The sequence below is a fragment of the Myiozetetes cayanensis genome, unplaced genomic scaffold, assembly GCF_022539395.1.
Source record: "Myiozetetes cayanensis isolate MyiCay16 unplaced genomic scaffold, myiCay2020 scf13, whole genome shotgun sequence".
In the NCBI taxonomy this organism is placed as follows: domain Eukaryota; kingdom Metazoa; phylum Chordata; class Aves; order Passeriformes; family Tyrannidae; genus Myiozetetes; species Myiozetetes cayanensis.
In genome coordinates, this window is record NW_026086937.1 from 4,311,139 (window position 1) to 4,336,374 (window position 25,236).

The window sequence follows — 25,236 nt, forward strand, 5'->3', positions numbered from 1 at the left end:
TGAAATGCAGGGAGTTACTAAATCAGTGCAGAATACCAAGGAAGAACTCAAAAGCAGTTTCCTTACACAGAAAAGTAAATAGTTGACCTCTACTTATTTTTTCCTTGTTAAAACAGTCCATCATAGTTCAGAACTGTTGCAGGGCAAATGCACATGCACTGTGTTTTCTTTAATTTGGTGGGAGCAAAGTCCAGAAGAGTGCCTCTACTAGTTCCCACGAGCTCTCTCCACTTACTGCAGTGACCCCTGTTATATAAACATCTCACAGAAATTCAGCTTCCCCGAGCCAGCAAGCAGAACCGACACACTGCCCAGAAGGAAAAGGATCATCTCCAAAATAACCACGTTTGTAGTTACTCATCCACAAAGAAGTACATTAAGACACTCAGAGCTATATGACAGAGCCAAACAGAGAGACACCATTTATATGATGGTGCACTTATGTCATGGAGAGAATAAAACTGAGCAGTGACTCTGATCTCTGAAATTCTCACTTCTCCACACTGGCACCTGAAACTTTTTCAGGAAAATCTGAAAGTTTTGGTAATTTTTTTTGTCTCCTCGTTCTCCTGAAAACATATCTAGAAGGGATTATCTTGTGTTCACGTGCAGTAGTACAAGTGAGTCTTTGTTATCTGACCTGCTGCTAGGAATGCTGCTCTAAAAGCCTAAAAAGAGAAACTCCAACACTACTAAATTTGCCAGCTCATACACAAGGACAAAGCCTTGCCCTAAAGAAACAAACTAAACTTCTGCAATTCATTTCAAGCGTAACTCAAATGTTAAACTATTTCAGCATTTGTTGCACATTAAAAATAAAAAGCAAAATACACATTTAAAGGCTTCAACCAAATAAATGCTGACAAAACCACTTCTGCTCAAGCTTTAGGAAGGCATGATTGAAAAACAACCTCTCCTATTTCATTATTTGGTTATATATTTGGGTGTTTTATCTGCCTACACTAGTGAAGAGCTGTTCACACAGATGGAGAGGAGGTACTTTGGAAGAAATCTGTTTTCATGTGATACTACTTTTTCCATTTTTTAACTAGCAATCCCACTCTACCTCCTCAAATACAAGACTTCAGATAGCCTCAATCAATTCACATTTAAAAACAAGCAAGTCATTTCTAATCAAAAAATTACTTGCTTGTGCAAGTAATCCAAAACAAAAATTACTTTCCCCCTTTTAATTCTGTAGTGCAAAAGGCATTCTCTCCAACACTATGTATGAAACAGATGAACCTGCTCTCTTGGCATCAGTTCTGGGCCCATACCATCAGATTTCACACATTTCACGTTCAGAAAGAATGTCACAACGCTACCAGAGCGGTTCGCTGTGAAACAAAAAAATACTAAGTCATTTAGCAATGTCTTGCCACACTGCTACTTCAACACCATCTGAATTTTCTAATTCATTCAGCAAAACTGACCGTGGATACTGCACAACACTCTCATCGTCTGCCAACACACAAGTCAGCCAAGTTCACATCAGACGACGCACAGCTTAGATGTCGAATACCACGTCAGACAGTGTGCCGGAGCACGTTGCAATGAGGGGATTTAAAACACTAATCCAACAAAACCAAAAACATATGCATTCCATTCTGCTCACAACATCCATCCCCTATCTCAGATTTCACACCCCCCCCCCAAAATTATGAAATCTCCCTAGGATTTCTATGTGTACTTCACTACCGAAGGAAAAAAATGATACAAGCCTTTGAATTTTATTTATTTACAAACCTTTGAATGTTGTATAATAAATATAAGCCTATGAATTTTAAGCCTTTGAATTTTATTGAATTTATTCAAAGGCTTTTGTACAAGCCTTTGAATTTATTTAGTCACCAGGAATCTAATAGATCCCAAAAGTGATAAAAGGGAACTGGCATGGTGTATTACGAGACACATAATTTAAAAGCAACACAGGCATCTTATCAGAGAATAGCCTGTGCAGGTCTCTGCTCTGACAGGCAGGCCAGCAGCATTTACTCACTGAAGAAAGAATCAAAAACATCACCAAATTTAGGTTGGAAGGCACCTGGGAAGACCACCTGCACACACCATTCATTAGAGCAGAGTGTTCAGAGCCATGGCCAGTCTGGTTTTTCCCCTATCTCCAAGGATGGAGATTTCACAGTTATTCTAGGTTCCTGTTCTGACACTGAACCACCATCATAGTGAAGAGGTTTGTCCTAATATCAAAAGTTTTCCTGCCATTCAACTAGTACCTGTCCTCTCCAGTCTCATCAAAACACACCTTTGAGCAGAGTCTGGCTTCTCCTCCTCCGTGTGCTCATATGGGATAGTTCTAGATGGCAACAAGATCTGAACTCACTCCTCTTAATGCTGAACAGACCCCACTCTATCAGCCTCTCCTCAAATGTCACGTTCTCCAGCCCCTTCAGCCTCTTGGCAGCCCTCCACTGGACCTGCTCCAGTATGTCAGTGTCTTTTTTCCTACAAGGAAGCCCTAAAGCAGACACAGTACTCCAGATGTGGTTTTGCCAGTGTTCGAAAGGAGGAGAAGGATCATTTCCCTGGACACTAAGTGCTACAGCCACGCTACCATCACCCAGGATGCTGCTGGTCCCCACTGCAAGAAGGCACTGGGAAATCTGATTGACCCACTGCCCACCAGAACCCTGAGGTACTTCTCTGCAAAGCTGCTCTCTCCAGCTGTCCCCCAGCCTATACTGGTACATGAGGTATTCCAGCACACACAGAGGAAATTTTAAGTGCCTTCACCGAACTCCATGAGGTTCCAGACAACACGGTTTTCAGCTGACAGGCTCCTCTCTACATCAGCCCTGTCCTTGAGTGTACTGGCTGCTGCCCACAACATGCTGTGACCTCTTGTGTTTGCATTCTGTCCCATCATCCAGGTCTTCAATAAAGAAATTAAACAGTATTGGAGTCAATATCAACCCCTGAGGGCTGGCAAGTAACTTGGCCCTACTTATCCAGGTTTTATCTGAATAGTTTGGCTGTACAGGTACTACAGGAGCCCATTGCCAAAGGCCCTGGTGAAGTCACAGTACAGGACATCCACTCCCTCCTTGTCTGCAGAGCCAGGTGTCATATAAGGCAAGCATGCTGACTTTGAAATGTGTTAGAGCAGTGCACCTTGTCATCAACTCCACCCATTAACTAAGGGAACAATACAGCAAAAGGTACACACAAAATAACCTGAGAGACGCAGTAAAGACTTATGTAAGTGAAAACTGCTATACACTCAACAACACCTGATTTCTCAAACTGAAACAGATTCGTGCTCAGAGCAAAGAGAGGCCACTGAAGATATAATAATCTTGTTAGGCTTGCTTCGAAAACCTGATAAAAGTCTATCTGACATCTTTGGTGCACATAGGTAGCAAATCAGGAATTTCTGCACATGTGGCTTTTATGGCCCATCTCTTATTGAAGGAGGGTTAACACAGAAGGGAAGAGGCCAAAGCCTGTGAGGAACAGCAGTTTCTAGCATGCCTTGTGGTACAAGGAGATATGGACCTCTGAGAGCATCACAGAAGGTGAATGACATACTACAAGTGATGATGAAACAGACATTTAAACAACTAGAGCAAGCTGAGATTAGCACTCAATAGATTTCTTGGCAAGAAAAACAGGCCTAACCAAAATCAAAACCGAAGAACTGACAAAATACCCAGTTAAAGCAAAACTTACAGGCACAGATGAAGGTTTGACGTCAACTCCTGAAACTGAGTTAACGAATTCATGTGTGATTTTTGTTTGTTTGCTTGTTTTTAGAAACTTGGGAATCTGTACCGATTTGAGATTAAAAGAAGACAAACCTCCCATGAATTCCTTGAGCAAACTCAAAATCATACCCCATCTGCAAAGATGCAGGTTTCTCTCTTCACTAACACAAAATGCTGTAAGGTGCACAGTCTCTACCTTATGCAGCATTTTTCAATTCGTAAATTTTAACGCTCTATATAAAACACATATCAAGTTTTCTTAGTAGGTAAAGCAAAGAAAAGGTTTTATTTTCAGACTGTGTAGTAAGATCAAAACTTCAGGGAAGACGTGGACTTACGCTGGTAGTTGCACATAAAGCAGGCCTGTGCTGCAATCATCCACTCAGCTCTGGTCTCACAGAAGATAGCGATGTTAGTCTTTGGTTGCTGACCCAACACTGCTAAGCCATTTCCAAAGTTAACAGCTTTAATGTATACATCTTCATAAGAAAGCCAGGTGTACTTGCCAAGGATGACCTAATAAGAATAATAAGTTCATTTTAGAAAGCGAAAATCCTTAACACATGTCCTACTACATCTTCACCCACGTGAAGAGTCCACAGATGTCTGAAGTAACGTGCTTGAATTATAACAGCAGTTTACTCAAGATAATGAACAATATTCTTGCCAAAAGCTAAAGGGCCTGTGGAATTTCCAACACAAATACTGCAGTATCTCCACGCACGTTACCACCTCAGTCTCTGTTTTCACGTGAGGGAAGCACACGATGCCCACAGCACTTCAGAAGCCCTCTGAAATGTGGTTATCTGGCCCACATGCCTTTACTTTTTAAAAAAGGTTTGTTTTATGTAAAGGGTGACAAGCACTAGCTGGTACAATTCATTCTTTATATTTGGCTACAGTTCTCCTGCATGAATATCATGTTTAGGCATTAATTAAGAAAATGTAAACTGGAATACAGAAAGCAGCATATCCACAGGTCCTCAGTCAGAAATTGTGAAATCCCTTTTCCCTTCACTCTGAAACAATTGTCAAGGGGAAGAGTAGCAATAATTTTGCCCTTTTTTTACTGTTAAACAAAAGTGGGACTGAAGACCAGACTGGAAATTACTGGCAAACCTCAGTTCTGAGAAGCCATGTGGAAAATATTAAGCAATCTCACTTTTCTTCTATACAGGAAAGCTGGTGCACAGTAAAACTGGATTTAAATTTACAGGTCATATCACAGATTTCTACATGTGCCACTTGCACCTTGCAGTCCTAGTTTCTTACTGAGTGACAGAATATCTCTTTGAGGATATTCTAGATATTTTCATATCTAGATGCAGTAAGAAGATGTTTTACATTGAAAATCCAGACTCTAAATCATTATACCTTAACCATCTAGTTATACAAAGGCACACTGACAACTTTGGAAAATAAAATTTTTTAGTCAAGTATTTCAGAAATATTCTTTAACTACAAAATATTAGTAATAAATGCAAGCAAATGCTAAAAAAAGCTAGAGAAGCAAAATTTCTCCCTCCTTCCCCATTCTTTTTTCCACATTTCACTCATCAACTTGAAATAAATTTCAATCTTGTAGGTTGTTAAATCTAACAACGTTCTGGCATGTAATTATATTTCTAATGAGTATGTATTTCCACATCCACTTCCTTAATAAAATACATTTAAAAACCTCTCTCAACCTCTAATAAAAAATAAAGTTTAGTAGATTGCTTTTATCTAAACACTTTTCCAGAGTGCTGAAGTTACAATCAGGTAACTGAGTTGTACCTACCAGTCTCACTGCATATTGCTCATTAACCTACTTGTTCTGCAGGACAAACCTTTCTTTACTCAGGACAGGTACACATGCAGCTGGCTCAGAAATTCCACAAATGTTTTCACAGGAAAACACCGTTTAATGAACTCAAAACCCAATACTTGCAATATATAGCAATTTTGCCAGAAAATACATATTTCTCACACAACTATCTTCTCAGGTTTTCCTGGTTTGGTTACAGAAACTCAGTTGCATTGGCAAACAGGCTGTTTCAGAGCCAAAAACCTTGCTGGAGCAGAAAGATCAGGTTGGAAATCTCCACTGCAAGCAGTGTGAGAACCCCAAGGGGCAGGGGCTCACCCCTGGTTGGTGCTCACTGCCACAGCCCCCCAACAACAGGGGGATTTTGGGGTCCCTTTCAACACACCAAGATATTCCTGGTGTAGAAAACTCCTACTGTTTCCAACAAAAATATTGCACCTTTTCCCGTCCATCCAAAGTTCGGTAATTTGGAAATTTAAATTCTAATTTGGGACGTTTTTCCCCAAAGGCAGTATTTTTGGCACACTTGGAAATTCTTGACAAGCTCATCAGTTGAAAACAATTTATAGCAGTGAGCTGGGTAACACCCTTGCCCCCATTATATTCTGCCTACAGCGTGGCCTCAGGAAAACTGTACACAAATAATTAGGCCAGGAAATACAAGCAGATTCTTTTTACTGTTTCTCGTAAGTTTGTCAACCCATAAAAGGTTTTAGTAATTTCCACCATTCACTACGTAACTCATTAAAGTCAGGGGGAAAAAAAAATCATTAAAGGGCCAAAAATGAATCTTTCCAAGTAAGACTTAAGATTCTGGGTTTTTCCCTTTTTTAATTCTCTTACATAATTCATCCTCATTACTTAAACAAGTTTGATGTGAAGTAGTGAAAGAAGCCTTATTGGTGCCTTGTTTTCTTAAAAAGGAAAAATCCACAGGAAGGATGTATAGCACTGTTAGGTATAGTTATTTTTATATATATATATAAAAATACATTTCTGAAGAATGCTGACATGTGAAAACAGGTAAGACTATTTTCAATGCAGTTATTTTGAGTTTTACTTTCCTACTGCCTTCCATATATTTAAATTCCAATGTTCCTTTCCTCCCCATGCCCAGCATTTTTTCTCTATTCCCTCCCTACATTATTTATACTATATACACCTTATCAAATAATAATATATATTCATATATACATCTATAAATATTAACATACTGCCTCTGTATGTCCCTTTCCTCTGCATTTTGCTATATGCTTCTTTTGCAGGACACAGAGCAGGTTTTGGTCTCTCTCAACCTTCCTTATTTTTTTTTGTCTCCAAATCCATCTCCATTCTTGGCCTTTCCCTTCAGTAGCTTTCACTAATATTTTCCAGTGCACAGTCCAGGGAAGACAAGAAGCTACTGGAGAGGGTCCAGTGGAGGCCACAAAGATGATCTGGGGTCTGGAACATCTCTCTTATAATGAGAGACTCAGAGCTGGGCCTGTTCAGTCCAGAGAAAAGACTGAAGGGGATCTCATTAATGCACAGAAATATCTCAAAGGTGGGTGACAAAAGGATGGTGCCAGACTCTTTTCAGTGGTGCCCAGTGACAGGATGAGGAGCACTGGCTATAAACTAAAACACAAGGAGTTCCACCTCAACATAAGGAAGAACTTCCTTACACTGAGAGTAACAGAGCACTGGAACAGGCTGCTCAGGGAGGTCATGGAGTCTCCTTCTCCCAAGACATTCCAAACCCACCTGGAGGTGTTCCTGTGTCACCTGCTCCAGGTGACCCTGCCTTGGCAGGGGGGATGGACTAGAGGATCCCCAGAGGTCCCTTCCAACCCTAACAATTCTGTGCTTCAGTTTCTGCTGTAAACAGCTGGGAAGGCTGACATTAAGTGCCACAATCCTTTAAACATTCACACACATTTAACTTTACAACTCTCAGAACTTGCTTTTGCTTGGTAACTACTTATGCATGTAAAGAAAGCAACTGAATGCCCAAGAAGTGGGGATTCACTGAAGAACCCCACAAACCTCAGCAGTGCCCAGCAGAGAACGCAGCGCTGGGGCTTTCCCTGGAAACACGACATTCCATAGGAAACCGCTGCCCTCTAGTGCTCCAGATTCTAAACTGCAGGATGAGTTACTGATGTAACGCACCATAAAATAGTAGGAACTATCAGGACTACATTACTATTTGGAAATCCGGAAAAGCGTAGACACTAAACATGCAGTTAACATTTCTTTTACCTGGATTTTAGGGAGATATTGAAATTTTTACTGTGAAGGTGTCATAAAATATTCTCCATAGAGATGCTGGTACAAGTACAGTCTTTAAACTACCTGACCTCAGTCACCTTTGAAGGTCTTCCTAAATGTACCTAATAAGGTTTAAAGAACCTTGACTACTACTTGGAAGCAAGTAATCATTAATTAAATACATTTTCCTGTAGAAAGCATATTATAAATAATACAAACAAGATTATTTGAAAGGTCTACTTTCGGCCTTTTTCAAATGAAAACATGGATTGCAGCTGAACACTTCTGAAAAAAAAAAACAGCACTCTAAAACATTATTTACATGGCATTCTATGGTTTTCAACATCATAAACTACTCTTTTACTGCTCAGTGACTTGGCATGGCAAGAACCTTCCTGTACCTTCACAATAAGTTTCAGTATCAACAATAATGAGCTCTGAATTCTCAAGTGCTTTCCCACGTGCTTGCTGTTTCACCTAAATCTCTCTCTCAGGCTTCAGATGCATCACCTTCCTCTCTCAAAACTGTGTTTTCTTTTCCTCACTATGTCTTATTTATTATGTTTCCACTAGCTCTGTTCTTGGTTACAAACCCTTTTTAAAACAGAACGACAAACAACCAATCTCCAAAACAAACAAACATCCCCCTCAAAAAATAAACCACCAAAAGAACACAAACACACAGAGCAAAATCCACATACCAACACAGATAAAAGCAAGCACCTGACAATATAACTAAGATGACATAAAACCAGCAGCCAGCAGAATAAAGCCCATCTTTTGGGCATCATAAAATTTAGCTCTGCTTAAATTAATGATTTTTTTCAATTAATTATGTCTTAAACTTGGAGGTATTTTTTATCCTGACTTAAATACATATTTTATGAAATTAATATTAAGTATGCTCTCCAATGATGAGATTGAAGAAGAAAATTGGAGAAGTACACCACGGAAGGAAACAGAAGAACTAACTACATATGAAATATTATAAAATGCAACAAAGTGAGCATGAACAAGTATTTATATTTTATTCACACCCATGAGTTTCTGCAACTGCACAGGAATAAATATTTTTGTAACAATAAAACATCACAAAAATTAAAGAAATTACACATTATCTGGGATATCTCAAAATAAATTAACGCCATATCGGATCTTAAAGATGTTAATAAGCTTTAAATAATTTCAGCTATAAGTGTGAGCACACTTAACTCTCCCAAGAATCACAAGTTAAATATTTTACTTTTTTGAGATATAATATCTACCCCATTAATGAATCATTAATTAGGCTAATGTAGCCCACTGCAATTTGCAGAGGAGCACATCTAATAGGTACTGCAATTCAGCCAGACCCATGATATACATTCAGATCTACTCCTGACTTGCAGATGACCTCAGAAAAATGCATCAATCACGCCAATCACTGTGTTCAATCGTGGAAAGGGAATAGCAATTAACAAGTTTCGCAGATTCTGTAAAGTATAGAAATTATATGCATTATACCTAAGAATTAAACTTGTCATGCAGCTTTTTGAAGAGCTGCACCAAGCAAATCTCAGCAAGTTGCCTTTGCTAAAAGAATCCAGGCAATAAAATGGTGTGTGGTATGAAAGACAGAAACCAAAGGAAAAGAACCCTGACATTTAGAACCAACAAGGTATTGTGGGAAATGGTCCAATTTTCCTCTCTTGCTAAAATCTGCTATGAGGTAGTAAGGAACATTGTATCCCTTAATGGAAAAAAAATTAAAAGTAGATTTGTGTGATAATGCTACAATTTGGAACAAACTAACACGAGGGCAAGTGTGGCAATCGACCATAATGAACTGTTGTGTCAAGCTCAGACAAAATTACCTAACTTGGGTAATTTCTAAGTCTACATACTTAGAAACAAGTAATTTAAGTAGATCAACACAAACATTCTTCAGCTTTCCAACATTCAGAACACTCTGCTTGCATAATGGAAAAGGCTAAAACTCCTAAGTTCTTAAGTCTCACATTACCAATTGCAATTGAAAAACAGGGCACATACCACAGGAAGCCAAAATTCTGATTTGTGCTCAGAAGCCTTTCTTTGTACCACTCTGTACAACATGAACTTTCTGTTTCTTTACAGGGTAATGAGGCAGCAAAATGTGCATCAAGAAAGATTACATGTAACCATTCATCCCAGCACTTCCTTCATACTGAAAAAAACTAACTCAGTAGCTGAGAGGAAGTTTTACTAACAATTTAAGCTTCTATAAAGATTTAACAGAACTGACCTTTGCCATATATTCGGATATTAACCAAATTCTACTGTAAACGTACTTCTCCAACAGAATTAAAACTAGCGGTATTTAAGGGATTTTATTTTAACTTTCTTTTATTTAAGGTATATTATTTTTTATTATATGAAGAGATAATTTTTTCATCTGCAGGGAAACCAATCTTAGCTAAAAATTACCTTTATATCATGGATTTTAACAACTTCTAATACAGAAATGCAGACCTTTAGTACACTACACACAGATGCACAGAAATATGTATCCTGTTGCAGCCTCGCTTCTTCAGGCAAAAGTGAATTTTTAAATACCTCTGAACAAATACAAAGCAGCAAATGACAATACAGGCTTGAACATTAAACACTATAAAAAAATCTATCCCTTGAAACAGAGTTCATACTGCAATCACATCCCACACACACACCTGGATTACATATTAGCAGAGAAGCAGTTCACCTTAAAGGAGACAAAACAGAAAAAGACAAAGACTGTTCCAATAAAGTCTGTGCAATCCTTTTCCAAACAAAAGCTTCATTTAAGTCCTGAATTCACAGGGCAGAACAGCAAATCCTTAAGTTATAGCTGAGTTTACTGGAATGGCACATCTGAGTATAGGCATCTAGTAATTTTTCAATTTTTATCTGATTATAGTTCAGAATAATACAAAAGGAGACTTTTCTTAATTTGCCTAAAAAGCAACCTTTGAAGCTACTTACATCATCAGCTGAATATTAAAAACAAACAATTAAAACATATTTGTGCTTTTTCTTCTGCTAAAACCATAAAAAAAGGATATCTACTCAAGAATGTAAAAAGAAGGTTTAGATTTGTTTTAAACACCAAGTAATGAAAGATCAGGAATTAGATCATTTAACTCTTTTCAAAACTATTTAATCTAAGTAGAGAAACTTATTTGTTTACCCAGCTTTGCTTTAGTGGACTAGAAGTGCTGCACAAGAAAGTAAACACGTTCTGAAAAAAAATTCTTAAAGGCAGACTGCAGAAAGACTTACCTTTTTAAAAACTTTTCCCGATGGCTGGATTTCATCTTCCTCCTTCAGGATTTCACGTGTTCCCAAGAGCTTTTTGTCCTTATATTTAGTCTTTGCATATTTAAAAACTTTGTCAAGTGTATCACACCCAGGGTATAAAACTGAAGCTAAGCAGTGTAGGCTGTTAACAGATCTGTAAGCACCCCCGGCCTTGTTATTCACAGGTCTGGCTTTAACCTGCTTGGCTTTTTCAATAGCCTGCTTTGATCCCGAAAGTATGTACCATGGAATGTATGTCACAAGGGTGTACACCAAAATGATAAAGTTTATCAACTGTAAAAGAATAGGGTTGATGTTATGCTTTAGCTTCATTTTGGCTGCTTGTGAAGGTTCCGAGAAGGAGTTTGGAAACATGAATCAACTACACAGGGATCCAAAGAAATCTGAAAAGAGAAAAGAAAAGGTTAGTGGTAAACTATCACTGTTGGCAGAGGGTTATTTTCAAACATAATATTGCAATCCATATCCCTGTAGGTCTTGTTATGCAGAAATTATGCTGTAAGTCTTAATCCCTAATACAAATGAAACAAGACATTGATACATGAGGAAAAACTTTTCCGTTCCCATTTAGCAGACTGTAGTAGAATTACATGTGAATGAGATGCATTTCTCTGAAAATGTTATGTGATTGTGCAGTTTAAAAGACTCCCTCCAACCACATCAGCATACCTACATGTGTATTTTCATTAGCAATCTTTATGTATCTGTACATCAGCCTCCAACAAGCCCTAAGAACATGAGCAATGCCCCTGCTCTCTGTACGTGGGAACACCAACCACTGAGGATGCTGAAATGCTTTTGAAGCATTAGACACACTGAGACACCTACATAAGACAAGGAAGGCCCTGTATGTGACAGAACTTTGCTGGTCCTTTTATTCCTTCCCATCAGTCAGAGACTTCCCATGGGTCCCCTGACTTCAGTCTCAAAACCAATAAGCAATGGGCACACTTGTTACATCAATAAACATGACAGTGAGTTAACTTATATTTGGTAAATACTGGTAAATAGCTTAGAAATACCCCCAAATTCCCAACAACAACACTACAAAGAGAAGTGTAACTTTTCACAGGGTCCCTAATGATGCCAGGATGTTCACTTTGACTTTTTGAAAAGCATCATTTGTCATATCCAATGATCACAATGATGATATTACTTTCTAATGTACTCTATTGTTGAGTCAAGAAATGATGCCATCTACCTAAAAGATTAAAAAAAAAAAACAACAAATCAACAGAACAATTTAAAACATTATGGAAAACCAGAACACTTGCCATAATGGCTGAGGATGAATTTATGCAACAGTGAACGAGACATCAGTTACTAAAATCAGTGTTTTGTACATAAAATGAATTACAAATGCATTTCACTCAGGTAACTTTTCAAGGGTATGGATAGAACTTATTACTATCACAAATCAAGCAACTAATAATGATATATACATAAGATGGACAGCTTTTGACAATACTAAATTAAGTAAATTTTCATTTGTAAGACACATTATTCTTTGCTGATGTCTTACACTCACTGACTCTTTGTCCACTAACTCTCCAAAAACCCTAATGAAATTTGAACTGAAAAAGTAATGTTTAAGCCATGTAAGACCCTTCAGTAGTAATGAAAAGAACCCTTGCTTCATTAATTTTAGATCTGTAGCTTCCTTTGGGAACAGATCAACCCAACACCCTTCCTTTATAGGATGAGATTAATTCCACCTTTCCTTGAAACATACAATTTCTTAAGCAAAGATATTTCACCAGCTTCTTCCCTAACAAGCTACTGTAATCTCATTTTTCACATTGCATCATTACGGGCAGTTTGAAGGAACCAAGCAACACCAAAGCCTGCAGAGCACCCACAGATGCACCCCCAACCAACAGGAGCTCCTCACAGTAGGGAGTTACTGCAACAAGCAGCAGGGGGAAAAGGAGATTTAAAAATCTAAAAAAAGGAAGTGCATATATTTTAATTTTCAGATTAAAGACAAAAAGCAATGACAAATAAAAAAACCCACCAAATTTAAATAGGCTAAAGGGCAAACTCAGTAATCATTTGAAGAGACTTATGTTCTTAGTCGGTCACTGAAGGATACTTAAGGAAAATAATCATGAGCCAGCCAATAAGCTACTGCTGCCCAGAAAAACTGTGTTGTTGTTGATAGCAAATAGAACAAGATGCTTTAAAGCTAATCTAAAGTTCACACAGCAAAAGTTTACCCATTTTTCAAAAAACTGTATGTTGCCCTATAATTTCGTCTGGCCCAGTTCAGGAGGGACACATCTTTTTTCTCTTTACAAAGCTGGAGAACTCTCTGCCTACGAAGTAGAAACAGAATTCAACCACAAACACCGTTAAAAACAAAACCCTAAAACAACTCATTTAATACCTTTAGGAAAACTTTTCTCCAAAGAAATTCCTTGTCTGACAAACAGTCAAGCCTGTCTAAAAATATTCTAAGTTTCATACCTTTCCTTGGTTAGAGAGGCACTGAGCCCTTCTGGAATAGCAACCTGCCATTTGATTTTGCAGTTATCCTAACAGCTTTATTCCTGCCTCAGGAGGAGAGAGGAACCTTTCCCACCCTTTCTAAAATAACCACATCAAGGTCTCACATCAAGCCTTGCACATAACCCCCAAACCTGGAAATGTTGGCTTTGAATTGCAAACATAAATTGTGCTCAGGCCCACCATTTCATAAAAGGCTGCTTTGCAAGAAAGGGTCTAAGGAACACTACAACAAGACAGAGTTGAGGGAAGTGTTTTGAAATGTCACCCTGGCTCAGAAAAGTAAGCATCCAGCTCCAGAACTCTGCTCTGATGTATGTCTTTTACCCCAAATAAATTGCTAATTATTTCACCTCCTCCTTCAGAAAAGTGAGGCTGTTACAAGTCATTTACTGCAAACAATTTCTTTTAAAAATTAACACTCACAAAAGTTTTTTCATTTAAAATGCAGGTTTTTTAAGATTAAAAACTATCTTTTGCACATGAAGTATCTTGCCTTAAAGGCCCTATAGGACTCCATTTTTCTTCCTTCAAAGTCTTATAATTAGGAGATGATAGCAAACTTAGAGAGCACTCCTGTGCCAGTGTTGACAATTTGGCAATGGATTTCAGACTACAATATTTACAGAGTATCTATGCTTGTAACTAATTGTAATTACCACTGTAATTGGAAGTTGGAAAAGTGCATTCCCTTTCTGAACAAGCAAGAAAAATATAATAGTCTCAACAGATGGATAAGCTCCAGTATCTTTGTAGGGTGATTGTTCTAAGGAGAGCTGAGCCATGACACAAAGGAAATTCCTTAGTGGCAATGAAAAGGCTCCACCTCTTTCCTTGGGTAACTGAAGAACAGAAGATGCATTTTAATTCATCATTTTGTTTCTTTGTTTGGTATGTTGTTAAAGAGAAAAATACCAGGTAAGCAAAGGAAAACAGTTTAAAATGCCTTCATCCCCAACAGATTTATCACTGCCATTCTCAAAGACTAAATGAAGTCAGCTAAATGGATCACTAAGCATGCAGCTTAACATGACAGTACACTTTCTGTTGGTTTCTGTTTGTTTTGGCTTTTTTTTTAAATAAAAGGTCATTTAATCTTAACACACCCCCCCCATTTTTAATGACAATGTAAAAGGAAAAAGATTCTTTTCATTAAGATACAGAGAAATATGCACAAGCAAACACTTTTATTTCAAACCTTTACTGTATGGTATTCTAAAAACTCAAAATGAAAATACATTATTCATAATCAATTTGCAGAAATAATATGAAAATTAAGTTTTAGTAAATTTTCAAGGTTTTATCAGATTTGAAAGGCTTAAAAGAAAGGCACTGTCTGCTGTTTAATATTCTGCCTTTAAAGAAAGTACCACCAAACAACAACAACAAAAAACTCTGGAAGGTTTAGTGAAATACTATACAGGACTTTACAATTTCACTTAAGTACAATTTGTTGCCACCTCATTAATTTTTGGAAGTACATGACTGTTTTTAACCATAAAAAGAGGGTAAGTAAACCCAGCATTTTGGGGCAGGGAATGAAAAGCAGAGGACATGAGCCTAAGCAGTTTTTGAAAGTGTTAGACTATGACACAGTGAGAAAGTCCACTGCCTTGACAATGCATGAGTTCTGTTCTTAGTGATTTGTCCTACACTGGCAAATAAAAATACCTGATGTGGTAATATTCTAACTAAGTGGTTCAGTCTGCAGATGAGCTGTAAACACTCACAGAACGTGCATCCATCCTGGTTTCACATAATCCTGCTGGGGTTTTTGAGGAATCAGTGCTCAAACGCTGAGTAGTGATGCAGGAAATGTTGGGAGGTTAAATACTGGAGGGAAGAGCTGCTAATTTATGCAAGAATACAACCTATAGAAAACCTGTGCGAGCAAATGATTCCACAATAGCTGTTCAGTTACATGGAACTCTGTTTCATGAAGCTGTCACCAAATGGGAAAGACCAAGACTACAAGTTAAAAATTTACACACTTTTTTCAAGAGCAAAGAGAAACAGCAATCAGCACACTCATGAATGAGAAGTAAACCAGCTCTTTTTAGGACTGATCCTGCTTAATTCATAATCAGTGATTTGGCCGATATACTACTTATACTAATACTGTTATACCCTTTAGTTTTAGAAGCAAACTTTTGTTAGATGAGGGAAAAAAAAAATCCTTAAAGGAATGTGTTTACTAATTAACCTGCTTATAACAACTACACTACAAGAAAAGCATGAATTAACAATAAAAAGAAACCTTATGCAACTTCTCATGGTGGCAGGTACAGGTACAACAGGCGATACAAGATGTTCCCGTCTCAGTTTACTCAACAGGAGCTGTCACAGGCAACTGCATGAAATCTAAAAATGGAAAATCCCCATTAAACATGGCAATTATAAAACATATCCTCCATTCTTTCACTTGTATTATGTAATAAATAAAGCCTCTTGCTCATCTGATACTGCACTGTATCACCTCAGAGAGTGTAGACCCACCACATCCAAGTTCAGCAAAGCCAATTGTAACACAACCATGGCTCAGACTCAAGTTCTGAATCAGGGGGGCTGGAAGAGCATTAATTAAACTCAGTAGCTCATGGTACTTGCCTCCCAGACAAATTCTAATTTCCCCAGTTGCTTTCAGTGTACACTGGTTCTACCATTAGGAGTTAAAAAAGAACCAAAACAAAACATAAATGTACCTATATTTGTTTATCTGTCTACACAGAGAACACGTTTCAGCCTGAGTAACAAATATTCCTGAACACTTCATAAAAAGACTAAATAAAGTAGTAATCATTGCATTTATTGACTTTGCTCTACTAAATAAAGTTTTATTTATTGCCCTTTGCAGAAGGAAGTCTTAACCTGTGCCAGCAATTCACATTTAAAATATGCAGCAAATGTAAACATTTTGTACCTATTACCTTTGTGCAAACATTATTATTTACACAGCTATTCAGTTCATACAGAGATAGTATATCCACTGAAAGTGGAAAATATTATTTGCTGCTTGAGGTGAACACCAGTGTGCTCACTGCCTCACTTGACTTCCCTGATTTCACACATACTAATTAAACAAAATCAAACTCAAACCCAGAGACCCCAAGATATTCTTGCAAAAAACATTTTGGTCAACAATTTATAGTTGTAGGAACACACATGAAATTTCTCTTATGAGTGAATCTTGCAAAAAGAAACTGATTTGTTAAGATGCACAGAAAATATAAAACAGTTATTCAGAGGGTTAGGCTTTAATGGACAAAATAACTGAGTATCTTCACACACTGCATGATCTCTTCACTATAAAATATAACAACATGAATACAAGGCAATATAGCAAAGCCAATAATACAGGCTTTTAACTGTATCAAAACTTAACCTCTGGTTTACATCTGGACTTAAAAAATTAATATTAACAACCCTAAGGAAGCAGGTTTTTACTACACCTGGAATTCACTATTGGAATAGCCATTCTTTGCTAGCATTCAGCAAAAGTGAGTTTTCTTTTACAAAAAGGAAGAGGTCTAAAAGAAATCCATATTATTAATTTATAAATACTCACATGGTCATCTATATAAAAATAGAAAAACCCACCAAAATGTACACAAGAGCAACAGCCTATGCTTCACAAGCAAATTCCCTGGACTATGAAGCAAAATAGAGCCTGAGGGGATGAACAGTGCAGAGAAGAATCCTAAACATGGACCCATCTAAGCAGAAGATCTCTCTGCAATATGGATTTAAGACACAGTTATATCTGAAAACAGATGTTCCTCACAGCTACAGCAGAAGCGCCTTCACACATTTCCCGAAACTGAGAGGGTGGAAATCCCAAGCCCAACTGAATGGTGGAAATGGATGCCTTGGATCCCTGGAGAGGAGATGGTGCTAAGTATTGTCTTCTTGAATTTGAAGCAACAGCAGAGAGAGCACAAGGACACACCTGAGTTCCCCAACTAACCCCCCTTGCTTCCTCAAGCCTCTCCTCCCACCACCTCCTGCACCCCAGAGAGCTGCTGCCCTGGACTGCTCACATAACCTGTGTTGCTCCCCAGGGTCCAGTGCCCTCCAGGCCATCCTGGCAGTCCCCTCTCTTACGTGCCCTGTGGGTTCCACACAAGCACACATACTGTCCTTGTTCCCTGCTTGCTGATTTTCCAACCTCCCCATCCCTCCATGTCACCCTTTTCCAGGCTGCTGCCTGGGTCTCAGTATCACTTCTAGCACAAGGGAGACCTTCCACATCCTCTCAGACATCCACAAAACCCTTCACCAGGCAGACTTGAAAACCCTGTTACAAAACAGACTGCCTCTCTGGAGTCAAGTTGGGAACAGATCCACGGTTCTGTCCCAAAGGACATCGGCTTTCAACAGGGTGCTCAGCAAAGCAGCGCTCACAGCACCAAGCCCCCAGTGCCCAACACCCACTGGAAACAAACCCAGCAGGACCTTCCTCAACAGCTCCACATCACCACACAGGGCTTGTCACAGTTATTAAACAGACTGATCCACTCTCAAAGGTTTTTGTGACACTTCTTCAAGCAGGCAGACACAAAGAAATTATTCCCACGTCACCTCCAGCCCTTGATTTCTCACTCCCAGTCCCCAACAAGAAATAACCTGTCTCTCCCTGGACTTTGCCCTCCCTGTTGCTACACACACACACTGTGAGCTGTCCTTAGGTTACACACTTCGGTGGGAGACCAAAATCACTACTCTTCTCTCAAAAGGAGGCAGATCTTCTGGACATGGTGAGAATAACTACCCTCTGCGAGCACATCTAGGGTAATTCTGAGCTACCTTGTTCAGATCACTTGTAGCCTCCACCTCTGACCCACCTCTTTCGCAACCCTGGGTGAATCCTCAGGTTCTTTAAAAGCTTCCCGTTGCTCTTCTGGGGAAGGCAAACAGGCCCTGGCAGATTGCTGGAGCCACCTCAGCACTCCTGCTCCCGCAGCTCGCCCCCCGCAAGGTGTCAGCACAAGCAAATGCACAAATTAACTCTGTTCTCTGCATGAGTGTGTTTCTGGAAAGCACACAAAGGCACACACAGACCATTGAGAAAGAGGCATCGTGACCTGGAACGAGCCAATTTCCAAGGTAAGAGTTTAGAAGACCGCTGGGGCAGCAAAGGTTGGCCATGAACTGCACAGCCTGAGGGTGTGATTTCAGTTTGGCTCTAGCAGGTTTAACTGGGCTGCTAATAAAAACAGACTGTTCATCTCTAAATGTAATTCAGCTCTTTCCCTCCATTGTACCAACACACAAGTGCCTATGTGGCTAGGAATGAGTCAGATTAGCTTGCTGATCCATTTTAAACCCTCTCCTTCTCAGGGCAGAATAGTGGATTTTCCTTTGTATCAACACTGGTGCTTACTCCAGCCTAGGGTGAGTGACTCCAGGCACCCAAATCAACAGAAAATTAGCACTACAAAAGAAGTTATTCTTCTGTTATCTCGAACTGAGTAACCACGAATAAGAGTTAATGCCAAGGCAAAACGGGAGGAGGAAGAGGGAAAGAGACTGGCAATCGTACTGCAAATCAAACCTCCACTGAGCCGTTGAAGACCAGAGATCAGCACAGACCGGCAGCAGAACGCCTTGTGACTCGTCCTCAGCAGGGCACTGCGGGATCAGAGAAGAGCTGCGGACTGGAGGATTAACCTGATGCTCTCCCTACTAATGATCTCTCTACTGACTTTTTCTGGAGCTCACCGTTGGGGGTTGCAGCTAGTACAAACCTATACACCTTTAAATTCTGGATGTAGGGTAATAAACATTCCTATGAAGACAGACGGGTTTAACTTATGTTCTTCACATGTCAGTGTTTGCAAAATGATACTCCTATTTCCTCAGGAGGCAGCCAGAAGGCATGGTGTCAGGATAAATAAATTGTTATGTAATTGTTAAACACCAAGATACTATAACAGTAGGAATAACGTGAACCAAACAAGTCCTTTACCCTAGGGAGATGTTTTCTACTCTTTTAGCTGAATTTTGAAACAAAAAGTTTTATTATCTAGGAAAATGTAGGGGTTTTTTTTCTTCTTAGTAGGCTCATTTACTTTGGGGGAGGGAATCACACTTAGTGGCAGCAGACAACAGGGAGGCAAACGTGGTAGCACAGAACTAAAGTAGGTAGAAGGAGCTGACATTTCTTGAGGGTAAAGACCTGCACTTTCTCTCAAACAGATCCTTCCTATATCCAGTTTTTTTAAAAAAGCTAATGGTAAGTGGGTGTTAAAAACTATCTGACATCAACCCCTTCTACGTACTTCCAAGCCCCACTGTATGAAATATCACTACATGCTGCAGGACAGCAAGAGGCTCAGGTTTGTACATCTATCCTCTGCTTTCTAACAAAACAAAGGCAGGAATATTTCTGAGAACTTAAAAGCTAAAAGCTTTTTAAAAGCTAAAGTGAAATTACAAAGCAGACAAACTTTATTAAAAAAACAACAAAAACCAAAACAAAAACCAAAACAACAATAAAAACAAACAAACAAAAACCGAAAACACCTTACAGAACCTTCAATGCACAGTCTTACTGCACAGCCTACAAATTTTAAGTTTAAACCTTTATTACAGGTGAAAAATAAAACTAAATCAAAATTAGGTCAGCACTAATGAGCTCCAAGAGCAACACTTAAACAGGCACTCCTAAAACTACCTTCACTCACAACACAAATACCCTTTCAATAACATCAACTGAAAATGAAAACCTCATTGTAATCCTGCATCTTAGATTTTTTTTTCTATTCAAAATATTTAAAAATTTATTTTTCTTAAGCAATTTTTTTTTAGCTTATACAAGACAGTTGAAACACTTAATGGATTGACAAGTATATCTTCTATTAATAAGAACAATAAAACACAGTTCTAAAGGTAACAACTGTTGTCAGCAAACCTGAAAACACTTCCCAAGCTGAAAATAGTGTGCTAAAAACATCTACTCAAAGTCATGGAACAAAGTAATGGTTATGCCAGAACACAATCCTGTGCTGCTACATCTTTTATCTCCTTCTCCTCCCACTACATACTACTGCTTCATGGCAAACACGGGTCTTACTTGTTTCAGATACTGTAAATACACTGCTTCCACTCCTTTTTTATAAAAAGTTATTAGAGGACTTAAGAGATGTATTCAATGCTAAACTAAATTCAATGTTTTCACGTTTGTGTCAGAGAAACAAAGAAATTAATGGATAAAGCACCTTACTACTGGAGAAGATCTCAGAGGAACTTTGGTATCTACAAATTAACTGACAGAGAGAGAAAAACCCACCAATTTCCCTGGCATACTGCTAGATTTTTAAACCAAATACTTAAATAAGAACACTAATACCACTGTACATACAGTATGAAAAAAATCTTTGTAAAAATAAGCCAGAAGCTTCACCATTGTTCCCAGCCTTTGGCTACTGAAGAAGGGGAGTAATGGTCTACTTACCATTTCCAGTTTATTACCCCCCAAATTCCTACAGTCACTTTCCACTCGTTTAAGTCAATCCTCCTAAGTACTTCCACTGGGAGGCAGACTCTGCTTTCCATCTGAATCGAAGGGACTGGCCAGAATGGTTTATATACTATTTTCTACTACAAAACAGCCTAAGATCAGTTCTCCAATTTCTGGGAAATCTGAAATGCTAAGGCATAAACAATTCTTGCTTTGTTTATTTCTAAGAAAACAAACAAAAAAAAATAGATGTTCCGATGCCATACATTCAATGTGGTTTGTGCTGTATCCTAGTCATGTATTTGTCAGATCAGAACAAAAAAATCTAACATAACAATCCCACAAATTTTTAGCAGTGAGGCTGCTTATGTTTGTTTGCTTTTTTTTTTTCTCCAGCAGAAACTATACCTGCATAAAAGTGTTCTCATTTAGATTAATTGAGTTCATGTAGTGTCACAGTAAAAGTTACCCATTACCCTATATTAGTTTTTTAAAAAATACCAGGTGGCCAGGTCCAAAATCTGGTAAGCATTTGTATTTATGTTTTCTTTGTGTTCTTTCTGTAACATTTCTTCTCTATTTTTATGTGCTTTTGTTCAGGATAACTGTTGTCCCTAACACGGGCTCCTTACCTGTTGTGCAGTTCTCAATTCACACCCCAAGATGAGGTATTTTATTTGCTCATTCTGGTTTGTGCAAAGTAGTGAGGTTAGTGTAACCCACAAAGCCAGCAAAACTGTACACTGGTTATACATTTCAACAGAGGCATCAGTTTTCATTGGTTACAAATTACATAGCTTTTTCGATACTTAGTACTCAAACCCCTATTTGCTAATTGTATCTCTTGTTTGTCGTGCTAATTACTCTGCACATGCAGCCCTTCCCTCGGTTGAGTCAGGGGTCTGTCCTGAGTGCCTGGTGCTCGTGATCTCCCCTGCCAGAATTACCTTTCCCCGAGCTCCTGCTCAGTCCTGCTCACTTCACTCCTGGTGGCTCTTGTCCAGACAGCCCGTTCATTTTGGGATTGTGTTCCCCTTTCCTGAAAAGCAGAACACGAGCCAAGCCTACAAGTCTCTACAAGTTTCTCAATGCAATTTCTTAATCGTAACTGCCTGCCTGCAACTACTGATTAAACATCAAAAACCCTGCACAGTTTGGTTCAAATCCTGACAGACTAGATACCACAACCTTAAGCCAGAAGCTCTTAAAGAACAAGTAGAAGATGAATACACTTCGGGCAACAAAGGAAATCTGAGAGAACAAAATGGAGATAGAGACCTCACCAGAAAAAGTGTGAAAATTCCATGTTTTTTGAGAGAGTTCTTTACAGGAAAAACATCGGTCGGATGAACAATATGTACAACAGGAATTTTATATCTCAAAGGAAAAAGGATATCCACAGCATGATCAAAGCTATCAAAGTGATAAAGTGGGATGTTTCACCATTTAATTTGAAAGGCCAAGCTGCTGACATTTTCAATACACCTTCCCTTTTGAAGGATGAGTACATTTTCAGGTTTCAATTCCTTGGGGTTTTGGTGTGGGTTTTCTGGTTTTGGTGGGTTTTGGGGTGGTGGGGTTTTTGTTTGTTTGTGGGTTTTGTTTGGTTGGTTTTTGTTTTTTGGTTTGGTTTCTTTCCATTAATTTCTGGGGTTTTGTTTGTTTGGTTTAGGTCAGGGTGTTTTTTTTTTTTTGGGGGGGGGATATTGGTTTTGTGATCCTTTTTGTTATTGTTGTTTTTTTTAAATATCATCATTATGTCCAGTCACCTACGTATTTACTACAAAAATAAAAAAATTAATGAAAAAGCTCCCACAAAAATATCTGCTTTTCTCACCCCACTTTCTGCTGTGGTGACAAACTCCAGAACAGGAGCAACTCCTCTCCTCTGGCCTGTGATGGAAGTCATGGATCCTTCAGGAAGGACCACTACCTTTCTAAGGAGAGACTACTGCTCCCAAGCCCACATGCATGCTTCAGAATTATCTAATGTTCACTCTCAAAATAATGAAGAGTTCCCCCTGAAGCCACACAGCAGAAAGACCAAGAGGAATGCAATTTATGAAAATCACGCCCCCAGGAAGTGTTGCCTCAAGCCAACACTCCCTGGGAGTTTCATACTTTCCAGACTGAACTCTCTGCAAGGACTAAGCTACACATATCGAAAGCAGTACTTCACTCCAGCAACCATGGAAATGCAGAAAATAACTTGTAGAGCCTTTCCTGAGCACAAATAGAAAGAGAGAAATGAAATTCACTCATTCAAAGTTTTGGGAATACGCCATTTTCACTTTTAGTAATCTTACCTTGGCCCCAAGTTATAAATCTATTCTCAAAAATATAGTTGGCTGTTTCTTAGCTTACAGGAGTATCTGTGAAACCCCATCTCCTAAACACCCAGGTTTACAGATGATTATGCCTGACCCCTAAGCTGGTTTAAAGAAATACTTCACTGAAGAGTAGTTGTATTTGAACATATACCCCAACTGTACTGCATGGCCAAAAGCTGCCCCTCTCCTAATATTTTTCAGAACTTAATGCTAAAAAAAAAATATAAGACACCAGGAATGCCGCAAAATCTGTAAAAATAACTTCAACAAATGTTTCCTACAGTACAAACAAGACACTATAAATGCCAAGGTGCCAAAAGGAACATCACCTGGAAGCCATGGCAACACAGTTCCCCAGTTAAGCACTTGATGAAGGCTGGGGAAGGCTACCACAGAAGCAGGTTTCAGCTGTTAATGTTTCAACCTCATTCCTCCAGGTATTTATGGGCAGACAGCGCTCTTGACACTCGACAAGTGGGGGCTGACCAATGGGAAGTCACACAAATTGCTGAGTTACAGAAAAACTGGCAGGCTGTTTCATTGCAAACCACTTTAAAAGCTTTTTATTTCTCTTGGCTGGTCTAAAATTCTAGGGACAGTGGGGAATATGATATTATAAAAGAAAGAAATGGCCAAGGAAAAAGAAAACATTTCAAATTCAGTGTTTTCCTAAAGAGCTACTTGATCTAAGTTTTATACCAATACCTCTTGGGGAAAAATTACTCCTTTGTTCAAAATCCAGCACTAGAATTTACTTAAGCGTGGCATCTGCTCATTTGAGTCATCGTTCTGTTTTCTAGCCTCAGAAGTAACAGTGTCAGGACAACCTCTCTCCTCCATGACACTTGAAAAAAATATCCCTTTCTCTCCTTTTATTCTTCTCTCTTTTGTAAGCAAAGAAAGGCAGGATCAGTTATGAACACGCTCAACAATTGCATAACACAAAACTAACACGAAACAAGATCTCATTCAATTAGAGGCCCTTTTATTCTATGTGAAGAAGCCTTACAGAAATGTGGTTCTCAGCTCAAAGTCCTTATGTGTCCTTAAAATTTACAAACACAGGTGTTGGAAATCAAAGGACAATATCCAGTACCCACAGATATGGACTGGATGAGATGAAGGTGAGGAAGTAACTTAAGTCTGCACAGGAGATAATTCAAGTCAGTAGTTCAGGATCAGCAGACAAATACTGCGTAGGTAGGTGGAGGTTTTGGTAGAAGGGAATCCTGTTTTTCTATTCAGGGAAAACAAACACACCCTTAGACTCATTATGTAAACACGACCAGAACGGAGGTACCTGGCTGGGTAGAGCCTTCACTGCTAAGTTTCAAGAACACTGACCTTTTTTAAAAAGAAAGGTGCCATACAGTACCAACAGCACTTGTAGGAATTTTGTTAATATTCTAAGGCAAAATTATTTTATGTTACACAGATGTTCATACTAGATTAATACAAGTTGACAAGTTGGAAGTCCAGAATAGACTATTAAATATTTTTGAAAGAATAAAAATATTTCATCTGTTTCATGAGCCTCCAACATTTCAAACACCAAGAAAAGTACATCTTCCTTTAAAAAAAAAAAAATATCTCCAAAAGCGTCATGAAATATTAAGCTAATGATATAATTAAAATGTAGGCAGTTTCAACCACTGTACTCAAACTCTTAGGTATATAAACATCTAGAGGTGCACAAAAAGAGGAAGTCAGGTTAGTAGATCTCTCAGTTCTGTCACACCCTGGACCTGGCCACAGCTGCATTTCTGGATGGATAAGACAGGATTTGGGCAGAAGATTATCTTTTTATTAACTAAAACTTATTTTTCTGGTAAATCACAGGGGGTTTTT

General features: G+C 38.7%; 1 protein-coding gene across 4 annotated transcripts in view; it reads right to left on the reverse strand.

The window, feature by feature from the left end:
• Window positions 1-25,236, reverse strand: part of ACSL3 (acyl-CoA synthetase long chain family member 3) — a 51,127-nt gene that overhangs the window by 19,680 nt on the left and 6,211 nt on the right. The window contains exons 1-4 of one of the 4 annotated variants that reach the window (XM_050307784.1): window positions 22,006-22,210; window positions 15,857-15,960; window positions 11,056-11,477; window positions 4,061-4,238 (exon numbers count right to left, since the gene is read on the reverse strand). In XM_050307784.1, the coding sequence (XP_050163741.1) occupies window positions 4,061-4,238; window positions 11,056-11,448 (571 nt within the window). In that variant the 5' untranslated portion in view covers window positions 11,449-11,477; window positions 15,857-15,960; window positions 22,006-22,210. Of the gene's footprint in view, window positions 1-4,060; window positions 4,239-11,055; window positions 11,478-15,856; window positions 15,961-22,005; window positions 22,217-25,236 lie in introns of those variants that run through there. The other 3 variants (XM_050307787.1, XM_050307786.1, XM_050307785.1) reach the window with 3 other exon arrangements.